Below are 19,635 nucleotides of genomic sequence, written 5' to 3' on the forward strand. Positions count from 1 at the left end.
GATAATATAAAGCACAGAGAACCAGGGCCCCTGGCCCCCCAGCCGTGACAGCAGAACCCCCCTTTAATGCGAGTGAAGGGGAAACTCTTCCTATTCCCTGTAACATTATCAAATATTGAAGGGTATGTGGATGACTTTGGTTTATGACACATCTCATGTCCGATGCTTACATTGTGTTATAGGACTGAATAATTGTCCTTTTACCTGATTCCTCTAGAACATCCCACACAGACATTTACTCTTCCCTGCAGTGTAACCTCCATGTACAGGCCCCGGGCGCTGGTGAATCGTCTGATTGTGGGTCTGTGTATAGGAGGCCATTGTGCTTTGTCGGATAGAATCGCTGTATATTTAGGCAGTAAAATAAAGGGTCATTGTGTCGCTCGTTAACGCTACTAATGTTTGTGCTTCAAGCTCTATGAGATGTCACCATGGAGGCATCAGATGGAGACCGCACCACACACGCACTACCAGGAGATCCAGAAACTTCTAGAAAGTCTACAGGAAAAGATACAGTAACAAACTGACTGTCATCAGAGGGGAAGAGGGGATGTGGTAGAGATAGATAGAAAGAGAGAATGTGGATTGGGGTAGATAGGAAGGAGCTACAGCTGGTTCCAACATGGAGAGAGATAGACACTGGGAGAGAAGAAGATAGAAGAAGAAAGGGAAGGAAAAAAGAGCGAGAGAGAGAGGGAGGAAATGTGGAGGAGAAAGAACGAAGCAAGAGGGGGAGAGGGTTGTGGTAGAGAGCAGGGAAGGGGCAATACATAGGAAAAAGAGGGGTAAAAAGGAGGGATGAGAGAGACACTATAGAGGGGGACAGAAAGAAAAGAGGGCAGAAAGAGAAGAAAAGTGAGGGAGAAGGATGGGGATGCAAGCAACGGAAAATACAAAAGAGAGGCCAAAGAGAGGAGTAGGAAAGAAATACAGAGACAGTAAAGAGTAGAAACATCAGTAGAATAAGAGAGGGAGAAGAGGGGTCAGAGTAGAGACTGGCCAAAAGATGGGGGGTAAAGTGTGCGAAAGGGAAGATAGAAGGGTAAAGAGAATGGAAAAAGATAGAGAAAGAATGATGGAGGTGGAGAGGAAAGAGAAGAGTAGATGAAAAGAAAGAAAGAAAGAGAGCGAGAAAGAAAGAAAGAAAGAAAGAAAGAAAGAAAGAAAGAAAGAGAGCGAGAAAGAAAGAAAGAAAGAAAGAAAGAGAGCGAGAAAGAAAGAAAGCGAGAAAGAAAGCGAGAAAGAGAGTGAGAAAGAAAGAAAGAAAGAAAGAAAGAAAGAGAGCGAGAAAGAAAGAAAGAAAGAAAGAGAGCGAGAAAGAAAGAAAGCGAGAAAGAAAGCGAGAAAGAGAGTGAGAAAGAAAGAAAGAAAGAAAGAAAGAAAGAAAGAAAGAAAGAAAGAGAGCGAGAAAGAAAGAAAGAAAGAGAGCGAGAAAGAAAGAAAGAAAGAAAGAAAGAGAGCGAGAGAGAAAGAAAGAAAGAAAGAAAGAAAGAAAGAAAGAGAGCGAGAAAGAAAGAAAGAAAGAGAGCGAGAAAGAAAGAAAGAAAGAGAGCGAGAAAGAAAGAAAGAGAGAGAAAGAAAGAAAGAGAGCGAGAAAGAAAGAAAGAAAGAGAGCGAGAAAGAAAGAAAGAAAGAAAGAGAGCGAGAAAGAAAGAAAGAAAGAAAGAGAGCGAGAAAGAAAGAAAGAAAGAAAGAAAGAGAGCGAGAAAGAAAGAAAGAAAGAAAGAAAGAAAGAAAGAGAGCGAGAAAGAAAGAAAGAAAGAGAGCGAGAAAGAAAGAAAGAGAGAGAAAGAAAGAAAGAAAGAGAGCGAGAAAGAAAGAAAGAAAGAGAGCGAGAAAGAAAGAAAGAAAGAGAGCGAGAAAGAAAGAAAGAAAGAAAGAGAGAGAGAGAGAAAGAAAGAAAGAAAGAAAGAAAGAAAGAAAGAAAGAAAGAAAGAAAGAAAGAAAGAAAGAAAGAAAGAAAGAAAGAAAGAAAGAAAGAGCGAGAAAGAGAAAGAAAGACAGATAGACAGAAAGAAAGAAAAAGAAAGTTCCTTGCACTATATTTTGGGGAGGTGGTAAAGTTGGACAATGTTTCCCCTGAATCTTTAATCCAGAAGGTTTTTTGGGAAATGCCACTGAGCCTGTGACTGACAGATCGGAGCAATGCAAACAAGTCATTAGTAGGTCCATGGCACAAACGGAGTTAATGCTGCCAAATGCTCTCAGCTCCATCATCCTCGGATTACAGAGCCATCAATCACAATAAGGAGGAAGAAAGCGGAAGAGCCATTAACCCCTCTCTATGGGAAGCTTAAAGGGACATTACACCCCACATGTTCTCTCCTCTCCCCTCTGTGTCAGAGGTGACTATATGGTTACTTTGTGAGGAGTAGATTAGGGCTGCGGGAATCTCATGGTTGTAGTGAATGGGACATTAGGATTCTATGGGGATGTAGGTTTGGCTCAGCAGCGACTCAGAGGGTCTTCCATCAATAATACACGAGATACAATGTGGCAAAGACCCCCCAATTCTCCTAGTACTACACCCAATCATCTCCACCAGCCAAGCACTGAACAGAGATAAGCGGCTGCCAGGCTCTCTCTAGCAACGCTTATTACTGAGGGCTGAGGACCAGATAAATAAAAACTCAACCATCCATACCTTATCAAACCCCTTATCAGACATAGGCCTGAGATCCGGGAACCCCCTTTAAGCAGGTGTTGCTCTTATACCGAGCCAAAGTCGGAAATGCAGCATTTAGTACAGCAAATGATGATCAATCTGTACTGCAGCCACATCACCTCCATAAAGCTGTCCCCCAAAAAAGGGAAGACTACAGTATAGGATGCAGGCAGACCACCAGAATCTGATAAGGAGACCCAAGACCCCCCCTTGTATTGTGCAAATAACTAGACTGATTCCCACCCAAAAGATTTTCACTTCTCCAAGTTTGTTTAGTAAAATAAATGGGAATGCAAATAGTTAACAATGGAAATGATGTCTCCAAGCACTACCAAAGCAGCATACAACATGTACCAGCTCCAACGCTGCTGACCATGAAGGGTTAAACGAGATATTATTTGCCAGTGTAAGTGAGAAAGGGGTCTATAACCTAGGACCCCCTTCTATTGTGCGGAGAACTCTTTCTATCCCTCCCATTAATGATTTTATGACCATGAAGTTTGTTAATAGATTTCCTTTCGAGGTAAGCAGGAATAGAAAGGGTTAACCTTTGCCTCTAAACACCACCAAAGCAGCCTCCGACACAGGTGCCTCCACTATACTGCGCACAGGCTTCACTCACTGTTGGTCACCAAGGGTTAAACAACAAGATTCTAAAAGTATCAATCGCTGGATACAATGTAACAACCTAAGGATACAGATGTAACAAAGGTTAACGTGACTATTAACCCATTACACCCCTTTCACGTCAATGAAGGTAAGCGCAGCCCCTGGGGTACCTGCATCCTCAGCACAGTCCCCTCTCCATCATACGCTCACATTATCCTCTGCTAATAGCTATTTGGAGATAGAATCGGAAGCCTGTTTTCGCTTTATTATTAGCGGGTGCGGAGGTGGAGATGGGAGCTGGATTAACATCGACGTGCCAGCTCCAACCCACCCCCAAGATGTCACGCTTTCCACCAAAATCAACACAATCAAAGAGACGAGAGAACAGGGATTTTCAGTACGAGACATCTTGGGGGGGAAAAAATGTATTTTACACTCTTGTTCCAGCCCCTTAAAAAACCCAAAACTCCAGCAAGAAAGGGAAGCGGCCAGGAAGGGGTTAAGGTTTTAATTAAAGCAGCTCCTTCCACTGTAACAATGACCTGCAGCCAGAGAAGACAGAAGATGTATGAGTCACTCTCTCTGCCAGTGAATGAGACAAGCAGCAAGGACTGGAGATCTGCCTCCATTCACAAAAACACAGGCAGAAGTCCCCCCTCCGCCATGTGCGCCCACCACACGGCCAACCGGGACCCCGCGGCACCCGGAAAACTCATGGAGTTATCATAGGATCACAGTGATCCTGGGGGGTTCACTTGTAGTCTATGAACTATGGTAAAGGGCTGATAACAGGGAGCAGTAGCTTCTAATTATTCATCAGATAACAGAGACAACACAATAGAGTTACTAGAGAACACATCCCACAGCTAGAAGATTGTTTCAACAATTGGACAAATGTTTATTTTAAAAAAATTCAAAAATGTTGAATCTTAAATTTAAAGGGGATGTCTACATTGGGCAACCCCCTTAAACAAAGACAGTGTAAGTTATCATTGGGTCAGAGGATAATGCAAGCAAAAAGATGAACAGGTCTTCAGTACCCAAATCTAGAAGATCATCCAAGACTAAGTGCCTTTAACTATACAGAAGATGTCCGCATGGAGTCATCCCCTTTAAATATCTACCGTGTAAGCTATCTTTGGGTTAGAAGAAAAGGTCTTGTTGCTTAATGCCCAATTCTAGAAGATTCTAGAAGATTATCAGAAACTTAATACTACTTTAACTTCTTAAAGGGGATGTCCACATTGGGTAAACCCCACTTTGAATAGAGAAAGCCAAAGTTTTGATAGTGTTAGGGTATATCTGGGGTCAAGTAGCAATCCTGGAGTGCACCGCCAGCTATCGGTAGAAGATTTAATCAGTCTGAAGCGGCTGATAACAGGGAGCAGTAGCTTCTTCTAACTATGTAAGAGAAGATTCCATTGTGTTGTTTAGAGGATAATTCTAGAAGATTAGTCGAGACTAATGATTCCTTTGACTTCCTTCTCTTTTAAAGGGAATGGCCGCATTGGGTAACTCCCTTTAAATACAGTTAGTAATGTTGGGTTTATACATAGTAGAGAGCGTTAGGAAATTTGGCCGCTTTCGTGGACATGGACAACCAAGTTATGTGTAAGTCGGCCGTCAGGACCTGGGGAGAGATGGGGCTGAAGGATTTCAACATGCCCAATCTTAGTTGTCAGAGATCGACCCACATTATTCCTCCACTTGGTTGTTCTTTCTCTTCCGGACACCTCCATACATAGAAGATGGTTGGCCCGCTACAGTGTATTCATCCATACATAGAAGATGGTTGGCCCGCTACAGTGTATTCATCCATACATAGAAGATGGTTGGCCCGCTACAGTGTATTCATCCATACATAGAAGATGGTTGGCCCACTACAGTGTATTTATCCATACATAGAAGATGGTTGGCCCGCTACAGTGTATTCATCCATACATAGAAGATGGTTGGCCCGCTACAGTGTATTCATCCATACATAGAAGATGGTTGGCCCACTACAGTGTTCATCTATTCTAATGTGTTTGGCCAGATTTAGGTTTACGGCCACCTGCACTTAGTCGCTTGCATAAAATTGACCCAGATCGGAAAATAAATATCTAACATATTTGACTAATATTAGTCAAACTTTAATTTCCCCTTACTATAGAGGTAGGTGGTCAGTAGTATCATGGCACAGGGGGGAATAAACTCCTAATGTATTATACTTAATATACAGATACATTTTGTTACAATTAGATACATATTCCACAAAAAATACATATATAAAATAAGATACAAAAAAACTAAGAAAACGGTAATGTAATAGAAGGTCTAGATGGGCCGCATGGTATTCTGGTTATGAATGGTTACCACCATTGTGGGGACATGAAAGCACGAGGTAGACGCCAGAGACCTCCGCTATTGGTCCGCACGTTACGTTATAATAATAATAATCCTTATTTATTTAGCGCCATCAAATTCCGTATCGCTTTACAAACCATAGACGTTATCATAGGAAAGTTCCGTCACCAATATATATATACAAGCCACAATACCTAACAAATGATCTAATGTAACAAACCTGCATGAGTGAGACACCCAACACGCCTCCGGTCAGGCAGAAGTATCAATCTTACTATTCTATAACAAGATTGGGAAATTCCGGTCACCATAGACCGGCAGTCAGGACCCCCTAAGGGTATAGTTACAAAAATGTCCAAGACTTTCCCCAAATATTTGCATGAACAGATATAAGATACAACTTAATTTAGATGTATGAGTTGGATATTCAATGACAGAAGACATCTGCCGCGTGTGAATATGCCCCAAGGCTTGATACAAACGCAAAGTTTTTAAAGCACTTTTTGAAACTTGTTCTTGAACTGTAACCAAAAATAGATCCGACAGGAAGAAGAAATTTAAGTCCTTCCTTATTTCTTAATCCTGTAGAATCCAAGCCCCGATTGTGGCCAAAAACGACATCAAAAACCGCACGTGCAACCTAATTCTGACTCTCCAGCTTTACCGGCTGAAGAACCATAGGTGGTAGACCACTGTCCACTTACCCGACTCATTGTACACCTTGTAGATCTCTCGTCTACTGTAAACCATGAGCTGAAAACATACAAACAAAACAAAAAACACAAAGACTCAACTGGCTGATAAATATCCATCGACAATCAACCCAAAAATAATCTACGTCAACGATGAACGAAGCTTCAAGAGGCTTCATCTTCATCGCTCCCTCATCGTGACTCAGACTTGGGGAAACCCAAGATGCCGGATGATGAATCCATAGACAATTTTTGAAGAATTTTATGTATCTGGTTATTTCTGCACCTCGTCCATGGATTACTAGAAGCCCAAATATTACGGCAAATCTGCCGGGTAGGAATTGGTCAACATTTTTTAATTTTTTCAAACTCCAAATAAACTAAAACTATTAAAAACTATTTAAAAAACTTTTTGTCGTTGTTTTAGCTCCTGTTTTAGTTGTACCCTAATAATATCTTCAACGGGGGGGGGGGGGGGGGTAACAATAATTACTATAGACGTTGATCAATACTCAAGGGGGTACAAATATTTTTGCCCCTAAGAGAAAACTTACCACGAACTCCGCAAACCCTGGAGTCAATCCGTCACGTTAAATTTTTGTTATCTCGCTTCTACCTTATGACAAGGTTTTATAAAAACTTAGTGGCCATACGGGGGGGGGGGGGGGCAAGTCAAGTCCAAGTCAATCCCCCTACCCGTACTAGTGGACAACCTACGTAGACGAGAACTGATTTGTGGATCCTATGCAGATTTGTGATCAATAACCCCATTGCCGATTTCTCACTGACCACAAATATTTTTTTGGAAACTTTTGGGGATACTTTTTCATAACGTATTAAAAAAATAAAAAGGAACAAAGGCAAGTCATTACTAAATATAGATACACTATAGATACACTATAACCCTATGTGGATATTTTGGAAGTTTTTGGTGCACATGAGAATCCAATGGAAATGTATAAAAATGAACAGATAATTTGATATCTAAAGCAAAAATCTGAGCTATGGGAATCCTAAGATGTTTTTCTCTATCTATAAGGCAGGGGATGGGTTAACCAGGATATGGATGTATCATATTCCCGTATCGGAGAGTGGAAGCCTAATGACATTAGAGAGGTTTAACTCTACGTAGGATACGAAGGGTCGATAAAAGACGTATCTGCACGGGGATACGAACAATGACTGAGCTTGTTGACTTAATACTGGGCATGGCACCCATATCTTATTATAGGGCAACTTTAAGGTGTCCTACTGACCCTTCAGAGCCAATGTATGGAGATGACCTATCTGAGCCATAGGTCCACACTACTACTAATTTTATGGACCCAGATGGTACAAGCTATGCTACAAGTTATCTGTTCTTCCTTAGAACATAGTGGAAATCTAAATACATAAATAAAAGAGCAACTCAAATGTTTAGCCTAAAAGGTCAAAAACAGCAAAAAACATAAAACGATACACATCATGTGTAGTACTATCCAAATTCTAAATCAACCGATACATAATATCCAGGTATGATGCAGAGATTACTACATGTAGAACTATCCGAATTCTAAATCAACTGATACATAATATCCAGGTATGATGCAGGGATTGTTACATGTAGTACTATCCGAATTCTAAATCAACTGATACATAATATCCAGGTATGGTGCAGGGATTGTTACATGTAGAACTATCCGAATTCTAAATCAACTGATACATAATATCCAGGTATGGTGCAGGGATTGTTACATGTAGAACTATCCGAATTCTAAATCAACCGATACATAATATCCAGGTATGGTGCAGGGATTGTTACATGTAGAACTATTCGAATTCTAAATCAACTGATACATAATATCCAGGTGTGATGCAGGGATTGTTACATGTAGAACTCTCCGAATTCTAAATCAACTGATACATAATATCCAGGTATGATGCAGGGATTGTTACATGTAGAACTATCCGAATTCTAAATCAACTGATACATAATATCCAGGTATGATGCAGGGATTGTTACATGTAGAACTATCCGAATTCTAAATCAACTGATACATAATATCCAGGTATGATGCAGGGATTATTACATGTAGAACTATCCGAATTCTAAATCAACTGATACATAATATCCAGGTATGGTGCAGGGATTGTTACAATAGCACATCAAGAGGTAATAAAAATAATGATATAGAAAAGCTAAAGCCTCCGAGACACACAAACATTCACGAGGTCTGTAATAAAGGAAAAAAAACTTGTCCCAACAGGTAACGTCTACACCTGGCGCTTCACAGTCCAATTCTGAATCATCTGCTCGACAAGTCGTCCCGTACTAAGGGAGATCATCTGATAATGGGACAAGCGTGACTCATATATAGCAAAGGAAAAAACTTACATACATAAGATTTTACTTCTAACACAGGAGACACCCGATTGTTGTTACACTGCATCTACATAAGTATCAATATTTTTTCAAGTATTTATTCCAAGTAGATTTTATATTCTAGAGGAGGAGTCATTTTTTAATAAAATGTAGCCAAATTAATAAGGAAAATAACGAAATTGCTAAAAAAAATTTTAAAAACTTTAACAAGAAAAAGAATAAAAAGCAACTATCAAACTAAAAGGACCAGTTGACTGTTGACTTATTCTCGTATAATACACAACATAAAGCATAAAGTATAAAGCATAACACTACCAAAGCAAAAATGTGTGTAAAATCCCTAATGATGAGAACTGATAAACGACAATGTAAATACCAAGCAACAAAAAAGATAAAATAAAGATAAAATAAACTGATTAGAGTCAGGAGTTAGAATAAAGTTCCATTTATAGAGTCCAGTATAATAGTAATATGCAGTATAAATCATGAGATAATTTACGTCTAGGAACTGAAATAATGGAACAAAAAAAAAAGTATAAAAATACAGAATACAAAATAAAAATAAAATAGACAATTAAATTCAATAACAAAAGTATAAAATTGTATATAAATATGTAAAATACAAGGTAACATTCTGCTTCCCATAACCCATCCATACACACCTAGGGTCCTATGCTGTGCGCAAGGGGGGAAGAAGACACTGGCACTCAATTCTTGAAGCATCCCGTCCTCCTAAACTCAGAGATACCAATTTGTGCCATCAGAAAGCTGCTCTTCCAGAACACCAAAGAGTCATGTGTGCTGCTCAGAAGACAAGAGCGAGCCCTGTATACAGTCTCTGGAGGTGCACTGATATAAACCTGATCAATTGCAATTAAAAACCTGAACACAGGCTCCCAACTTCCAAGTCTTGCTGCATTAGTTCTTGCCAAAAGCAGATGTGATTGTGAGCTGGAAGCAATTTCTCCTGGTAATTTGTGATGACACTGGGTAGAGCAGCCCCTGAGTCCCCAAAGACAAACTCATCAGTCTCTCTAATGTATGCATGACACATGAGGTGGCTCTTTTAAAGCTCAATTAATTGGGCTGAACATTAAGACAGCAAGTTCAAGACTCCCTCCTCTCCCTCCATCCATGATCTGGGGGGGTTTACATGCATTTTGGGTTTTTATTTTTTATTTTTTTCTTACCTTCTGCAAGCCACGTCTCTTGCAACTGGCTCAGATCTTGGAAGAGCTCTGTAGAGAAAAGTTCAAGAGTTGCATTTCAATCCAATACGTTTCCCATATTATTTATAGAGATTTCAACATTTCGGGTCATTGTGTTGCTTTATGGTGAAGTTATAGGGTCTGCGTTACAATCTATATTGATCCCGTTGGATGATGGATGTAGATCAGGCTGTGACTGGTAATACATGGAATAGATAGATACGTGATGCGAGGGATAGAGGCTAAGCACCATGACGAGCCCAGGTTACACACAAGCAGATATCATGTAATAGTCAATAACAGAGCGACAATGTCAAGTTACATTCAATGTAATGGGCCATGAAGAGTCCATTAATGACTATATATATATATACACAATCCAACCCAAAGCTTTGCACACATCTCCGCGCTCTCACCTTCTGAGTCATGAGCCAGGTCTCTATTTAAAAACTTTCTTTTCCTGCTATTCGTGCTTCTCTCATGGCAGATTGTCCCACTTTGATTCTAAAAACAGCAAGAATCAGAGAGTCTGAGACCAAGTCAGCTCAAAGCAGCGTGAAGAAGAAGAAGAAGCAGCAGCTAAAACACTCAGCGAGCTATAGGGACACAAATAACCACATTATAGACTCCTACTATACAGAGGGAAGCCTGCTGGGGGCTACTGCTACACCGGGATCAGAAATATTGTGATGCTGGAACATTGTACTGAAGCTTTTGCAACACTTTGACATCAATACAGAGAAATATTGTGATGCTGGAACATTGTATTGAGGCTTTTGTAACACTCTCACATCAATACAGAGAAATATTGTGATGCTGGAACATTGTATTGAGGCTTTTGTGTCACATAAATACACATATTATACTGCATTGCCCTCTTATTGTAACTTTTGCAACATTGTATCCACTAATATAAACAAGTCTGTTGCACTAAAATAACCTTATATACTGACTTCTACACTACTGTAATATCTACACCAATACATATTGTGATACTGGAACACTGTACTGACCTCTGGTTGGGACTTTTGCAACATTGTATCCTTTATAATAAGCAGTACAATACTGTCTCACTAGGTTTCCTTGTAACATTGTCACATCTATACAGAGGAATATTGTATTTTATTGCCTTCAGGTTATGATTTTGCAACACTGTATCCATTAATATAAACGATACAACACTGTTACGCCATATAACCCTTCTATTGTGGTTTCTACAATATTGTAACATCTACACAGGGAAATATCGTGACACTGGAAAACTTTAGTAACCTCTGGTTGTGACTTTTGGAATATTGTGTCCATTAATATAAGCAGTGGAGTACTGTTACACTATATTAACCTCTGTAACATTGTAACATGTATACAGATCACTATGGGGACACGCTTACATTGTATTAACCTCTGTAACATGTATATAGATGACTATGGGGACACTCACACTGTGACATATAAACATAACTATAGGGACACTTTTACACTGTAACATGTATACAGATCACTATAGGGACATTTTTGCATTGTATTAACCTCTGTAGCATGTATATAGAGGACTATGGGGTCACTATTACATTGTATTAACCTCTGTAACATGTATATAGGGGACTATGGGGACACTCACACTGTGACATATAAACATAACTATAGGGACACTTTTACATTGTATTAACCTCTGTAACATGGGGACACTTTTACACGGTGACATATAAATATGACTATGGGGATACTCTTACTTTGTGACATATAAACATAACTATAGGGACACTTTTACACTTTAACAAGTATAACGATGTATAATACTCAGTATTTACCAATTTTTGTGACTTTTATAGCCCTGTATTCACAATTCTAAAAAGTGCAACAATGTTGCACCGTATTAACCCCTTAGATAGACTTTTGCAACACTCAATCACAGGGCTATATATTAGGATACATTACTTCCTACACACTTCCTATGGCGGATTTAGCAATTTAGGAACAGTCACATATATTAACCCTTGCTGGTAGGACATTATTGTTCATAACTGATGCCCTTTTTTGTTACATTAAATCTTGACCACTATTGTACGGAGGGTGTTAATCTATGAAATATAGCAAAGAAATGCAGAGGGTCTTATTATAGATAATATTAGTAACAGGTATGAAGTAGCCACATAGGAAACCGATGAGAACATATAAAAGTACAAAGTCACTAAAAAAAGGATAAAAAAGGGAAAGTGGAGGAAGTGCAAGAAGTTTCTAAAGTTGTAGAGTAACATGTGCATTGAAGCCACTCACATTGGGAACCATGTAAGGCACTTGCTGGTCATAAAATCCATCCATCCTTGGGAGATTATATTTACACCACTCTTAAGTCACAAAGTGTCTGCATTTATCTTGTGATTTCCTCAGGATCTGAGCTGCAAGGGAAACAAGATGGCTTTAGCAAGAAAAGAAAAAAAAAATCATGAATGAGAGTCTTGCATTTGCATAGCTAATTAACCTTCAACAGTCCCATTCATAAAATCCCTCCTCAGCACTGAGCTGCATTTGCATGGGAGGCTGTGGCTTCAGCTGGAGGAGGGGGGAGAAGAAGAAGAAGAAGAAGGGAAATCAACAACAACAGGGCACATAGAATTATATACAACCTGGCTATGGTGGGCATAGGTAGTGGGCACTGGGCACACCTCCCCTCCCCCTCCTCTCTGCCTCCCTCCCCAAGGGCTGCAAGTGGGAATCACTGATTTGCAAACGTGTGCACAACTAGTAATGGCGATGTGCAGGGTTTGCAGGGAGTCAGAGGAGGCTTCATGCTGCTCTTCTTGCCTCTGGACTCCTTCAGGTTGGAGCATCGCATGCAGGAAAGACAAAGTTGGTGCAAAAAGACCCACCTGATGGCCACAGCTTGTAGCAAACTCCTTGCAAATTTAATGAAAAGCATGAATGATTTCCCCAGCACTTCCCCCTGTGCAGGCTGCAAGCTCCACTGACAGAGCTGGATTGTGTGGTTTTTCCTCTGCTTCTCCTCCAGGGGCCTCCTATCCAAACTACCGAGCGATCTCTCCCTCCCATTTGCTCTCTGTCTCTTTCACAGGATCAGATTTCTGACTGTCAATCAAGCTTTTCCCTCTCTCTCTCCCTCCCACCCCCCTGATAAGGAAAACAATGGCCCCTGCTGCCCCCCCTCCTCTAGCCCCCCAGGGGATCTGTCACTCTGACCTTTCCTCACCCTCTCAGTGAAATTCGGAAATGCTTTTGTTTTTACTCCACTTCTATTAACTTCCTAAAAACAAGCCCCTAAAGACAGACAGGAGGCAGCCGGGCTGCGAGGGGTTAAGCGGGCCCTGAAAGTGGCACTGGAAGAAGTGCTGAGGGTGCAGGGAGTTTAGGGAGTTTGCATGGGATACATTGTAATGGAAAAAAAAAAATCCAGAAATAAACTGATAATCTGACACTTAGAAATATACAATGTATTCACACCTGCAGGTTTTTGCATTGCGGTTTTGGAGTTGAATGATTCCGATAAAATGGTAATAATATGGATTAATAACAATTAATATTTTTATATTATATTTTATATATTTTACCATTTTAATATATCTTTTATTTTTATATATTATATATTTTTATATAATATATTATATATATATATATATATATATATATATATATATATATATATATATTTTACATTTATATTTTTGGCTTTAAAAATTGCATGTTAAAAACTGAGGGTGTGAACGCACTCTTAGAGTCTCAATATATTTATATATAATCTATAACATATTTTTATAGCTGTGGAATATGGTGGCGATTTATACAGTAAATAAAGATTATTATTATTATGATTGTTTTATTATATATTTGTAAATATAATAAAGAATAATTGATAAATGAGTATTTTGTAAATAAACTTAGAACTGATAAATAACAAGGATAATAAAAAATGTAACATTGTAGCAGCACATTTTGAGGTGACCTTTTATTTGGGGGTTCAAGGATTCCTGAAGGATTATTAAGGTTCATGCGGTGGAGTATAAAAGATTAAAGGGATTTAATGGATTTCTGCAATTTTTTTTTTTACCCCAAATTTAGTTTTTAGGCCTCATGCACCCATTTTTTTTTGTAAAATTTTCTTGTTTATTAAGTTTCTTGTTTCCTTCCTATGACCCATAGAAGTCTATGGGAATGTATACAATATGGGTCATATATGTGCTGCATATGTATGCTGCCGTATATAGACCCAGTGGGAGGGGCATTCTGTCAGCCAATAGTCAGCCATCATTACCTGCGGGCGTCCACTATTCAGAATGCATTGTAGATGTTTTGGGCAGTAGTGGATTATAGTATAGGCGGTTTGGGTGGTAGCCCGGGGCCCAAGCAGTGTCCTGTGTATAGTGCAGTGTGTACTATGTGCAGTGTCCTGTGTATAGTGCAGTGTCCTGTGTACTATGTGCAGTGTCCTGTGTACTATGTGCAGTGTGTACTATGTGCAGTGTCCTGTGTATAGTGCAGTGTGTACTATGTGCAGTGTCCTGTGTATAGTGCAGTGTGTACTATGTGCAGTGTCCTGTGTATAGTGCAGTGTGTACTATGTGCAGTGTGTACTATGTGCAGTGTCCTGTGTATAGTGCAGTGTTTACTATGTGCAGTGTCCTGTGTACTATGTGTAGTGTGTACTATGTGCAGTGTCCTGTGTATAGTGCAGTGTGTACTATGTGCAGTGTGTACTATGTGGAGTGTCCTGTGTATAGTGCAGTATGTACTATGTGCAGTGCGTGTATAGTGCAGTGTCCTGTGTATTATGTGCAGTGTGTACTATGTGCAGTGTGTGTACTATGTGCAGTGTGTACTATGTGCAGTGTGTGTACTATGTGCAGTGTGTACTATGTGCAGTATGTACTATGTGCAGTGTGTGTACTATGTGCAGTGTGTACTATGTGTAGTGTGTGCAGTGTCCTGTGTACTATGTGCAGGGTGTGTACTATGTGTAGTGTGTACTATGTGCAGTGTGTACTATGTGCAGTGTGTGTACTATGTGCAGTGTGTACTATGTGTAGTGTGTACTACGTGCAGTGTGTACTATGTGCAGTGTGTGTACTATGTGCAGTGTGTGTACTATGTGCAGTGTGTACTATGTGTAGTGTGTACTACGTGCAGTGTGTACTATGTGCAGTGTGTGTACTATGTGCAGTGTGTGTACTATGTGCAGTGTGTACTATGTGTAGTGTGTGCTATGTGCAGTGTCCTGTGTAGTGTGCAGTGTGTACTATGTGCAGTGTCCTGTGTAGTGTGCAGTGTGTACTATGTGCAGTGTGTACTATGTGCAGTGTCCTGTGTAGTGTGCAGTGTGTACTATGTGCAGTGTGTACTATGTGCAGTGTGTACTAAGTGCGGTGTGTACTATGTGCAGTGTGTACTATGTGCAGTGTCCTGTGTAGTGTGCAGTGTGTACTATGTGCAGTGTCCTGTGTAGTGTGCAGTGTGTACTATGTGCAGTGTGTACTATGTGCCGTGTGTACTAAGTGCGGTGTGTACTATGTGCAGTGTGTACTATGTGCAGTGTGTGCTATGTGCAGTGTGTACTATGTGCAGTGTGTGCTATGTGCAGTGTGTACTATGTGCAGTGTCCTGTGTAGTGTGCAGGGGGCGCCAGATTCAGGGTTTCTGGAGCAGGTTCTGCATGAATCTGCCCCCCCTGCACTGCTCCAGCAGAGCGCACCTCTGTATCTTGGTGCACCTTTTACATGGGTCATGTGACACAATTCTGTTGGACTTTGCATGATAAACTTGGGGCATGGCCCTTAGTAAATGTGCCCCTTGTCAGTGTCCATAAACAGCGCTGCCCCTGTATGTGTATATGTCCTAACATCACACACTGGAAGCCAAAGCCGGCAGCAGGGGGCAGTGTGATCCCTACTTCCTCTGACCTTTGACTTCTAGAGTGCATATGATCAATGTATATGTACAGTATGTGTGGAGTGTTCTTATGTCTCTATGTATTTATATTTGGGTTTTTACATGTATTATATAAGTGTTGTACAGTGTTTCTGTGTATCCCAGTGTGTGTTTTGTATGTGTTGTGAGCACATATTTATGTGTATGTATGTATGTGTCTATTTTTGCATGCATATACATTTCAGCTCATATATCTCTATATGTAGATAGTGTTGTGTACGTGTTAATGTCTGCATACATCTATTTTTGTATATATGTATAAGTAAAGCTACAGTGTATGACTGTATTGTATATGTGTCTATGTATCTAATGTTTTATGCAGGTATGAGTTAATTTCTGTGTACATATGTATATGTTTATGTGGTTTCTATACGTCGCGTATAAGTGTGTCAACAATATATTTCTGTGTATGTATGAAAGAAAACTATAAGGGTGTCTATATAATTATGTTCCTGTGTTTATCTATTATGTATGTACTTCTGTAAGTATAAATGTATGTACACTGTATGTATATGTGTGTATACATATTCTATTGTGTTTAATGTCTATGTATGTATTATGTGTATCAGTATATATATGGGTGAGTGTATGAAACGTGTGTCTATATATATACACGTATTCCTATGTGTTACTAGTCTATGTATGTATCCTATGTATCTGTATAACATGGGTGAGTGTATGAATGCTCGTGTGTCTCTATATATATATATATATATATATATATATATATACGTATTCCTATGATTTACATGTCTATGTATGTATCATGTGTATTAGTATATATCTGGGTGAGTGTATGAATGTACGTCTGTCTATATCTATATATACGTATTCCTATGATTTACATGTCTATGTATGTATCATGTGTATCAGTATATATATATATATATGGGCGAGTGTATGAATGTACGTCTGTCTATATCTATATATACGTATTCCTATGATTTACATGTCTATGTATGTATCATGTGTATTAGTATATATCTGGGTGAGTGTATGAATGTACGTCTGTCTATATATATATACGTATTCCTATGATTTACATGTCTATGTATGCATCATGTGTATCAGTATATATATATGGGCGAGTGTATGAATGCACGTCTGTCTATATCTATATACGTATTCCTATGATTTACATGTCTATGTATGTATCATGTGTATCAGTATATATATATATATATATATATATATATATATATATACACATGGGTGAGTGTATGAATGTACATGTGTCTATATATACATATTCCTATGCGTTACTAATGTATACGTATTCCTATGTGTTACTAGTCTATGTATGTATCATATGTATCTGTATAACATGGGTGAGTGTATGAATGCTCGTGTGTCTCTCTATATATATATATATATATATATATATATACGTATTCCTATGATTTATATGTCTATGTATGTATCATGTGTATTAGTATATATCTGGGTGAGTGTATGAATGTACGTCTGTCTATATCTATATACGTATTCCTATGATTTACATGCCTATGTATGTATCATGTGTATCAGTATATATATATGGGTGAGTGTATGAATGTACGTCTGTCTATATCTATATACGTATTCCTATGATTTACATGCCTATGTATGTATCATGTGTATCAGTATATATATATGGGCGAGTGTATGAATGTACATGTGTCTATATATACATATTCCTATGCGTTACTAATGTATACGTATTCCTATGAGATACAAGTCTATGTACGTATCATGTGTATCTGTATAAGCATGGGTGAGTGTATGAATGCAGTATAATGTATATACTGTATATATATGTAACTTTAACATTAAATTGTACCCGCTCTCCCCTAAATATAAGTGTTCGGATTCGCCGATATGTAAACCCTGCACATTTCCCGCTTTCTCATTGATACATTTCCTTGACTCTGATTTACTCGTATTCTATTCCCGGAGATAAGGATCTTGCTGTATACTGTATACACTGTATGTATGGACCTGTATGTGCCAGCGCTGGGGGCGGGGCCTCTCCCCTTCTGTTATATTGTATCTAGATGTACGGTTTGACACAGTTTGTTCTTGTTGTACGTGTTCTGTGCTGCGCTGTAGGTTGGCGCCATATATATACAGAAGATTTGGGCTCCTTTTCGGGGCCGCTGGCTGCTTTCTGGAGGGATATTAAGTATCCAGGCTCCTTGTAACGTGAGCAACAGTTTGCAGAGCGAGAGTCTGGCGCGGCCTGAGCAGGATCGGTTGCCCTGGTAACCCTGGCGGGGTTTGGATGGCGTCCAGTCTGCCGGAGCGGCTCAGCCAATGGGAGCGCGCGTTCTTCTAATCTGATTGATGTGTTTATTCATAGACTCTCAGCCCAGATTTGCCTCCAGGCCCTCGCAGCCATAGAGCTTCATTCACAAAAATTCCACAAAGGGTCACATGGAACCAAAGGGGTGGAAAACAAGCCAAAGTTATCGGAGCTCTGAAAGAGAGAGCGAGGAGGAGGAGGAGGAGGAGGAGAGGGGGAAAGGAAACATTTACTTACACAAGAGGAAGAGCATGTGACACTGGATACAATGTTACATTATTATTAGCTCAGGACGTACAACAAGCAGAACAGGGGGAACACACCGGGGCCCTGCTGCTTCTAGGGGCCCAAAGGTCACCAAAGCAAAGGGAGGGGGGTACAAATATAGAGCCCAGGAGCAGATAATAACATCTCAGAGTTCAGGATTCAACACTAAACAGAAGGACATTAGATTACAAGTTCTGTCCTGTTCTTGTTGATTGTCTCCTCCAAGATCTCAAAACTACAGAAACAGCCTGATACAGCGCCCCTCTGCAGGTCGTGTGGGGAACTGCAGCTTAGACCCGATTGGCCTGCTTACTTCTAAAATCAACTTTTATAATTATGTTAATGAGCCTCAAGGGCATTACCAGAGCCCCTCTGTGCTTAGCTTCACAGACTGTTACCCTGCCATCCCTCCCTCTGCTCCCTCAGCATTTTACCCACCCTCTAGCTGATATAATCTCACCAAATGGGAGGGGGATGTGCCTCTACACAGTGTATCAGCCTTTGAAGCTGCAGCATAGAGGGGCTTTGGAAACGACTCATTAGGATAATTTTAAAAGTTGATTTTAGAAGGGGCGGAGGCCATGGATAACAAATATAATAAGATAGCACAGTCCCGGTGCCTGGGTCTATGAGTAATGTCCCTGGTTTATCAGGATGGATTTTCATGGTAGATTTCCTATAAAGGGGTTGACCACTTTACCTTATGTTATTTGTAATGTGTGTAAGTATAGGGGGGCAGAATATTAGGTCATTTACCACTATACATCAGTTCTGCTCCTTCTTCTTAGGGTCATGTGATCTCTAACTGTCCATGCACAATCACCCTGCCAGGACCTTATAATAGTAGGGCCTATTGTAAGGTCCTGGCAGGGTGATTGCTCATGGACAGATAGAGATCACATGACCCTCCATTTGTGGCCATTTTATGGACAGGAATCTCTCGCTGATGAGGTAAAAGACAGGAGCAGAACTATTACTAGATGTATAGTGGTAGTCATGCCATTAAGAAATCCCCTGCTACCCCTCCAAGGTCCTGAGCCACAGCCCGTAGTACCCCCAGACTCTCTCACTGCAAAACAATGCTGATAGCGCCTCCCTGCAGGCTGTACGGGGTATCGCAGCTTGACCCCATTTACTTTAATATATCCACCTACTTGACAACACAATCACATAGTCATAGGCGAAAATGTAAGGCAGTAACCAACTGGTTAATCATAGTCCAGAATCCACATTGGGTAAGAGGACGGCTGCTGGGAGCATTAACCCTT

At 39.9% G+C, this 19,635-nt stretch overlaps 1 protein-coding gene across 4 annotated transcripts in view; it reads right to left on the reverse strand.

Annotated features, from left to right (window-relative positions):
- Positions 1-12,912, reverse strand: part of ETV1 (ETS variant transcription factor 1) — a 53,550-nt gene extending 40,638 nt beyond the window's left edge. The window contains exons 1-4 of one of the 4 annotated variants that reach the window (XM_072154385.1): positions 12,753-12,912; positions 12,160-12,281; positions 10,299-10,386; positions 9,865-9,912 (exon numbers count right to left, since the gene is read on the reverse strand). In XM_072154385.1, coding sequence (XP_072010486.1) covers positions 9,865-9,912; positions 10,299-10,386; positions 12,160-12,204 — 181 coding nt within the window. In that variant the 5' untranslated portion in view covers positions 12,205-12,281; positions 12,753-12,912. Of the gene's footprint in view, positions 1-6,324; positions 6,374-9,336; positions 9,722-9,864; positions 9,913-10,298; positions 10,387-12,159; positions 12,282-12,364; positions 12,447-12,752 lie in introns of those variants that run through there. The other 3 variants (XM_072154386.1, XM_072154387.1, XM_072154388.1) reach the window with 3 other exon arrangements.
- Between the last annotated feature and the right edge of the window lie 6,723 nt (positions 12,913-19,635).

Source organism: Engystomops pustulosus, chromosome 5 (genome assembly GCF_040894005.1).
Source record: "Engystomops pustulosus chromosome 5, aEngPut4.maternal, whole genome shotgun sequence".
Taxonomy (NCBI): Eukaryota; Metazoa; Chordata; class Amphibia; order Anura; family Leptodactylidae; genus Engystomops; species Engystomops pustulosus.